Here is an 8625-nt window from a genome sequence, read left to right on the forward strand (position 1 = left end):
AAACAGTAGTTTATAGGATTTCCTAGAAGCGCGTTCACGAGTCTACGGAAACCGCAGCAGACCAAACCAGACGAAAGTGCCACACTGCCTCTTTTATGAGCCATTTTACATGATATATATGTTGATGCAAACAGATGTTATCAGATTCTGATCTATTGTTTACTTTATTAGCTAGCGCTAACACCATTAGCATAATGTAACGTAAAATTAAAATCAAATCTGAAGATAATGAAATATGTTTAAAGTGACTGTGAAGCATCTTTAAGTTGTTGTAACACAATGGTTTTATATATCAGGAAAAAATGTGTTGACCCCGATGCTAAATATAAACAGCCTCAGTTAGAAACTGGAGCCGTTTGTAGCATAGCTGTCCATGGCATTCCAGTGTCATGGTTTTGGTTGTCTTTAATTTTTATCTTTGAGTTCTCATTGGTTTTATTTCCATTTTGTGTTATTCTTATAATTTTTTATTGTATTTGAGTTGTTATGCATTTCTTATTGCCCTCTTGTGTCAGTCTCTTTTTACCCTAGCTCCCTTCTAGCCTCCTCTGTTCACACCTGCTCCCAATCTGCTAATTAGCCTGGTCTTTATTTCTCTCCCGTATATGCACCTCCTGTTTAGTTACTGTTTGCTGGTTTGTCGTTGTTTCTTCCCTTTCCAGTATTTTTGTGGATCCTAAGAATTTATGTTTTTGTATTTCTGCTTCTGTTGCCTTCTTTGGATAAATAAATCTGCATAAACCCCCTTCAGCTTATGTCTCTGTATTTGGGTCCTCCACTGGAACCTCCTCCCAACCTGACAGTTAGCATCTCCTAGCAGCAGCCAAACTGACATCAGCTTCTTCAGCCGACCCTCTCCACTCTCTCAACATTATCACCTCTTTTTTATTTCTACATTCTCATAAATTTAAACTGTTCAACTGAAAATGTTTAATGTTAGTAATTGCTGATTTGGCTGGACAGAGCTAGCGCTACAGGACCTAGCATACGTCGTTTACCAGGAATGACAGCATTTTATTTAAATTAATTCAAACTAAACAGCTTACAATGTTTTAATAATTTTTTTCTTTTTTACAAAAAATGTAGTTAAAAAAGATGTAAAACATTTCAAAGTGTATTGTTACAGCTATTCAGATTGGTTATAGATATTTATTTTAGTTAGCAGAAACAAATCACACAAGTCCTACGGCGAGGTTAGTCGTTTACCTCTGTAACCTATTAACTTTGAGGGACTTTAAACAAAATCACACAGTTTTAAGGAAGTAGATTGTCCTGCTCCTGGAAAAAATAACAAAATAATTAAATCCTAACAGAACAGTTTAGATTAAAAAACAGTTTGCTGTAAACCAACGGAGGTATCGACTTATTCCCAAAGCAAGTTTGATGGGTGTGAATACTTCCCAGGTTCTTATAATAACTGTCTTCTTTTTCTGTTTGCAGCTACAGCTGCAGGACACAAAGTATTTGCAGATGGGATCGAGCCGCGGGCCGTACTACGGAGGCTCTTTGCCAAATGTGAATCAGGTTGGAAACTGCACTGCTGATCTGTCTTTTCAGGTGAGGCGTCGCTCATAACCTCCTGCATTGTACAGAACCATGAACGAACTGTTCAGGTAGACCGAAGGGCGGTTTTTAGAGGTCATAACACTCTGAGAGACACTGAGGCCTATTTTTTGAGGTAGAGGAGAAGAAAACTACACCAGAGCTGGACTGAAGGTTTAGGATGGATTTAAAGAAAATTCAAATGCTGCAGTGCATGCTGGGAAAGCTGTACATCTCAGAAACGGACAAATCTGCTCTGATGCATGCTGAGTGAGGAGCAAAACACATTTCTGTTGGTCAAGAGCAAGAGTTTTTTATTCGGCATAGAGTGAAGAAAACATAAATGGAAAAGTTTGCAATTTTCTAAACTTATTAAAAAAAAGGGAAATGAAAAAATGAAAATATAAAATAATTTTCTTAAGGAAAAAAAGGAGCACCGAGTTAATCCAAATCTAGATTGGCCTTTTTTTTTAGATGCTCATTTATAAAATGTATTCTTTTAAATAATGGAACAATAATGGAACAAAATTCACTCCATAATATTCCTTTTTAAGTAAAGGCCTGAGCTCAGAGTAAAACTATGAGGCATTTTTCATCTCCTGAAGGGTGATAGAGTTTCTTCCGAGGATTCATTATTTGATCCAAGGTCCCTCTCTCAGATATTACGGTTTTCTAAACAGAAGGAACACACTTTCTCCTCTCCAATCCTTCTCTTTTTTATGTTTCGTGTGTTTTAATAAGTCTACTAATTATTGTTTCCCTGGATGTAGATGTCAGCTTCATCCTGACTTATTCTGAGCATGTCTCTAAGCTGTGTGTAAACAAAGAGGCTCTGTTTAGAATAAAACTAAGCTACAGTATATTCTGCCTGCTGTCAGAGCCTCTCCCAGTAGTTCAACACTTCTAAGTTTATTACCAACACTAGAGTTGACCCTGGTTCTAAAGCAGAGATTAACTGAAGGGGCCACAGCTTTGTTGAAGTGAAGTTGACTAAACACACTTGGAAGAAGTTTTAGTTGATTTCGAGATGAGAGGGCTTTTAGTGAACGCTCGCCTTTGATTATTGTCTCATAGGCATGTAGGGAAGAGCTCAGAGGAAGGTTGGAGTAGATTTACATACAGCCATCATGGCCTGTTTAAATTCAAAAATTTAATGAGTTAATTGAATGGTTCTTTTTGGAATCATTTTGGTTTTATTTTCATAAAGTAATTATAAAAAGGCTCCCCTGAATCAAAGCTTTGTCTCAAATGTCAGATTTATTCATGAACAGCCGGAGTTAACCTGAGTACTAATGTTTCAAATTCGACATTGAAACCCAGAGAGAATACCCGCTACTGGTTAAAAGCATTCATCACGGAACACGCTTTATAAACAGAATCACAGTGGATGTGGAAATTATTCAGAAATGTATAATTAACAACAGCAAAAACATGCAAACTACATTTTAGAATAGATAATATGACACACTTGCATTGTATCCTGGGTGCTACATTTGACTAGCAATACTTTTTTATACTTTTGAAAACCATAATGCTACTGTATAATGATAAAGCTGGGGATTCACACTCCTAATAGCCTCGCCTTCCATTTCTATTTAAAGAAAATCTCCATTTTAAACAGATATAGGGTGCTGCAGTGCAAAGAGTCCAGAGGCTTTTGGTCATTAATGCTTCCCTGGATGGTGACCTTTAATGCACGTCTTCTCTCCTTAATCCCATTTCCCTTTCTGCTTACTATCAGAAACAACCTATAAAGAGAGGCCATTAGTGCCTAAAAAAATCCTATTTCTAAAATCTCAACATATTAGTATAAAGTAGACAAACATTTATAAAAATGAGAAATCCAGAGAGCTTAATGAAGATCTAAGAAGGACAGATGAACCTTTGATGACATTGGAACCCTTTTCTGAATAACTAGATTCATAAACCATCAGTTCAAAGATCTGGATATCAATATCAGCTTCTGAGTCACCTTGTTGGAAAGGTATAACAAACTCAAAAATGAGTTAAAAAGATGTGATTTACGTCTAAACGACGTCTATATTTGGTTGAAAAGTGAAGGTGAAAAGCTGTAATTTTTAGATCTTTTATTGGACCAAAGTGGGACAAAATCAGAGCGACCAAACACAGCCCAATTTTCAACTACAGCTATCAGGAATATGACAGACCGCTCAGATTAAGCCTAAAGCCAAGATCTAAATGATGGCTGCTGTTATCTAGGAAGATCCAAACCGTCTCCCTCAGGTGAAAGAAATTTATCAGAACCTTCCAGAACCAGCCTCTGTCACACCTAGCCGATTTAGCCAACGTATGCCTGACGTCCCAGAATCTCCTAAAACGCTGGAATACGCTCAACTTTCTATGTATTTTTTCAGTTTTGGGCGTATACATAGAGTATTCATACCGAGTCCAGAGTGTATGTCCAAAGACAGCCTAATATATGCATGAGGCACGTAATGCCCATGAAATGATGCACAAGCCACAAGTGTCCTGAGGGGGGCAGCGATGCGCCCGGAGGCGCCAGGTCTGCATAAAAAGATTTATTTGATCGCTGTATTAACCTAGCTGCTGTTTACCACCCACACAAAAAACAGAATAAATACATAAATTAAAAAGAAGAAAAGGAAAGACAGAAGGTTTGCAGTCGCAGCAGATTCAGCATCATGTCTGCTAGTAAGTTTGTTGGTGGTGGGCGTGAACGCAGGGAGGATCCATCACTCACCTTCTGGGTCACCCTATGATGGGGATGAAGTCTGGAGGAGAACTGACTGTTTCCTCCTTTTATACCAAAACGCTGCCAATACGCCATTATACAGCAGTTGGAAGTTAGAAAGTTCAGCGCTCGTCTGGAACACGTTAGATATGCGTTGGAGAGAAGTTCTGGATAAGTTATGCACATGTTACTCAGAGGTTTTCGATAACCTAGACGCCACGACTTGATAATTTTCATTAATGATGTGTGATTTTATTAATCCTTAATATTATTTACCTGTTGCGTGTCAGAACTGATGTTTTCCCCAGTAGTTTAGCTAATTAGGCCAGTTCGTCTGTCCGGCTATATACAGTTATAATTGTAATTTTGTACGTGGCAAAGATTTGAGAATGGATTGAGAGCGGCGTCCTTCAGCTAAGAACATAGTGCAATATTTTAATAAGGCTGGAGCCATGGATGTCTCCTTATCTGCAAACATGCATGATGTAAAATGTGATGATGTGGCCGACTGGAGATAATATATATAAAATGCCTTTTTAACTCTTAATCGTGGCCCGGTTGGTAGGAAGCTGCTTTCTGTAACTCTAAGCAACTTCTCTGATCTGAGTAAGATTAAAATTTCTATCAAAATCTATTGTCAGGTCTCATAGTTATTTACTACATATACTCTCTTTTCAGGAAAACGAACCGGAGAGTAAAAGCTTCAATGTGTAGACACAGAGCTTACCTTTAACATTAGTAACTAACATTTAGCGTATGTCAACGATCAGATAACTTACCTGTAACTTCTGTATGGCATACGCTGGCGTACTCATAACTTATACAAAACGTACCCATCACTCATCCAACGTATGCCAGCGTTTTTGTCAGATTTTTCATACGTGAGGCATAAGCGGGCTAAATCTTTAAGGTGTGACAGGGGCTTAATCAGCTAATCTCTACTTTTTTTCTGTAGGGAGGATTCTGGCCAGAGGAGAATTAAGCCCCTTTGACAGAAATGGAACAGTTTTCATGTCTCTGCATGCATGTAGGGAGTGTGTTCTTTCTTTCTCCCAAAATTTATTGGAGAAAAAAAAAGCTCAACACATTGAAAGGTTCAATTTTAGTAGTTATGGACTTAATAAATCCCATGATTACGCAAAAACGAACGGAAAAGGCAAAAACGGAACATTGGCCTGTTGTTTTTTTTCTTTTCTTTTTTTGTTGCTGTTTATAAGGATTAAAAACAGCCTTTGGGACACTTTTTCTGTTACCTTTTTTTTATCTGACTTTCTTTACTTTTTTCTTATTATGTCATACACATTCCAATGTCCTCGTTTTATTTATCCCAGAGTCACATTATCTTCCACCCTTCTTCTGCGGCCAGTTTGTGCTTAGAGGCATCATTTATTTTCTGCTGTCAGAAATCTGTGCAACAAAGGCCAAACACAGACAAGTCTCTTTATAAACTCATGACTTCATAGTTTAAGGAAAGCTTGCATTTACTCACACAGTGGGGAGGATAACACTCACACAGCAAGTGATTTAGTTTGGATGTTCTTTATCACTGTTTTGTCCTCTTGTCTCAGAATTCAGGGCTGGACACTAATAGATCCACCCGACACCATGGTTTGGTGGACAGAGTCTACCGCGACCGGAATCGCATCACATCGCCCAATCGAAAACCTCTCTCTATAGACAAACATGGACGCCAGATATCCTTTAAAACTGCCATAAGACTTGATTACAGTCGACATGTTTATGATTGTTTTTCCTTTCTCTGACAAACTCAGGATCTACCTGTTCTGCAGCGCTCAGTGTACATTCTGGCTTTTCGATCTTTGTTTTGAAACCAAAAATTACAAAAAATTGTAAAAGTATACCAGTCATTTTGTTATGATACATTATATATCTATATAGCTCAGTGTGGAAACTCAGAGAGCTTCTTCTTCTCTGTTATTTTGTACTACTTTTTTATAGCTTGGTTTTGGGCTCTGACCTAAAAAAGGCTACTTTCACACTGCAGGCCTTAATGTCAATTCCCATTTTTTGTGAAATCCATTTTTTTTTCTTGCATTGCCGTTCACATTTCCAAATATATGCGATTTGTATGTGATCTTCTGTGTGAACTGCATTCATACAGCTTTAGTGTGCCGCATGCGCAGTAGGGATGGGACGATTTATGAAAACCGTCTGAACCGTTCGGTTCGACTGTCTTGGTTCGGTTCGCGTGTGTTGCGTTCGGTTCATGCGCTGCTCCTTTTTCTCATAGGCGAAGCGTTTCCACTCCAGAGCAGAAGGTGGCGGTACTGCGACCAAAGCCAACCACCAGTAGTAAACAAGAAGAAGAAGAAGCGAAGCAGCGTAGCCGGGTGTAGCAGGGGAAAAAATCAGTTGTTGTGGAGAATTGTGTGGGTATGGCGAGTGGGAAAGAACAGGAGTTGGAAGACGCGCCAGCAGCACTTTATAGGTCTGCTGTATGGGACCACTTTGCATTTAGAGTGACCTACGATGACGGCGGAAAGAAAGTTGTGGAAAAAAGTGCAACAGTGTGCAAGCATTGTGCAACACGTTTTGTTTATGCTAACAGCAATATGACCAACATGTCATGCTAACCCCGAAATCCCACATACTCCGTCAGCGCTCCGCCCCGCTGCGCTCCAGACCGGCTGCACAAAGCAAAGCCTACAGCCTCCACTGTGGCTCCCGTCCGCTCCGCTCTGAGTTCCTTGGAGATGGTAGAGAGCGTGCGCCAGATGATTAAATTCAAAGCAGCAAAACATACGGAAATGATCCAGGGTTTCCGCGGATCATTTAAAATAATTACAATCCATTATTTTTTGGGGGATTTTTTCATTAATTTCATAAATTTTTATGGGATTTCGGTGTAACAATCAACATATACCGAATCGAACCGAACCGAAAACCGTGCAAACGAAACCGTGAATCGAACCGAACCGTGGATTTTGTGAACCGTTCCACCCCTAATGCGCAGTAGAGGACGCAGTGACATCACAGGCAAGCGTGCTCATGGATGGTAGTGCTGGAGCTCATCTAGCAATCTTTCCCAACCTTAAAAACTCAATCTTTACAAGATGCTTAAAAAAAAAAGACTACTTTCCACATTATCGTCCTACGGAGCCCCTAAAGGGACATGGAGGGGAAAAAAATAACTTTTGCGAGATCCCGCAATAGTTTTGCGAGATCTCGCAAAAGTATTGCGGGATCTCGCAAAAGTTTATTATTTGCAAGATCTCGCAATACTTTCCTTTAACTGAGTGCTAAATCCCAGGTGACTAACTAAATTAGCAATAAGAAACCATGTAGGGCATTAGTTTTGTATATAACTGCATCATTAGATGCTCTAAATTACAAAAGTTATTTCCAGTTAATGAAGGAGAACTACAGCTTCTTTCTAGTTTACAGCCACATAGAATGAGAAACCATATATATAGTTTGATGCTCTATCATTGTAATTTTAGGTTATTGAAAAAGTTATTGAAAAGATCATAGTGTTGAAATTAATCCTTAGAATGATGCCTGCAGCTTGCATGTGATAAATCATCATTTAACTGCATGGTAGCGCCTCGTAATTATCTTCCAGTTGGGAAAGGAAACATATTACATATTAAAAAAAACGACTGGTTTGATTAGCAACAAGCAAGTGAGAATAAATTTTTTATCAGTTCTGATTTATTTAAAAACAGGACAAATTGGCCCTGGCAAATATACGTATCTGCTATTCCCCTGAGGAGGAACGACGTCAGAGGTGATCTTAGAAATCCAATGTTGATATTTGAAAGTTTAAGAATGGCGCTGAAGTCATTTTACAAACAAAGTAGGATACAAGTTCTTCACTGTGCAGACAGTTTCTCTTCAGCAGGTCTTAGAAAAAGAGAGAGTGAGCAGCCGTCTCAGACATGCTTGTTTCAGCGAGTTTGCTCATGTTACATAGAGGAACTGAGAAAACAAACAGAGCTGTGTTAAAAACTGCAGGCCCTAGATAATTAAATGCTAATTCTCATTTCAAACAACTACAGTTAGGCCCTAAATTATTCACACCCCTGGTTCTTAGATGTTCAAAGTAAGCTTTCTAAGTGAGCAACATGATTTTACTCACTGAAAGTCATGTTAATGTGTTAGATTCGTTTTTTTATCAGGTTGATGCACAAAAAAAATTATTTATGTTATTGATGAGGGTATAAACTATCTAAAATATTTTACTCTTCATTAAAATGTAATTTAAAAACAAATCTGCTCTGTTTTTTGTTTTTTTTGAGAGATTGATTGGTCATTAACTCCTGAAAGATCAGAAACACGCTTGGTTAAATTACCGTATTTTCCTAGCCTGACGTAGTCCGACTCAATTCTAGTCAGAATATGAGTCTGAT

General features: G+C 38.5%; 1 protein-coding gene across 1 annotated transcript in view; it reads left to right on the forward strand.

Annotated features, from left to right (window-relative positions):
- Positions 1-8625, forward strand: part of LOC107095129 (CREB-regulated transcription coactivator 1-like) — a 46159-nt gene that overhangs the window by 1372 nt on the left and 36162 nt on the right. Inside the window, exons 2-3 of the mRNA XM_015391105.1 lie at positions 1441-1557; positions 5824-5949. Coding sequence (XP_015246591.1) covers positions 1441-1557; positions 5824-5949 — 243 coding nt within the window. The remainder of the gene's footprint in view (positions 1-1440; positions 1558-5823; positions 5950-8625) is intronic.

The sequence above is a fragment of the Cyprinodon variegatus genome, unplaced genomic scaffold (assembly GCF_000732505.1).
Source record: "Cyprinodon variegatus isolate N-32 unplaced genomic scaffold, C_variegatus-1.0 Scaffold525, whole genome shotgun sequence".
Classification (NCBI taxonomy): domain Eukaryota; kingdom Metazoa; phylum Chordata; class Actinopteri; order Cyprinodontiformes; family Cyprinodontidae; genus Cyprinodon; species Cyprinodon variegatus.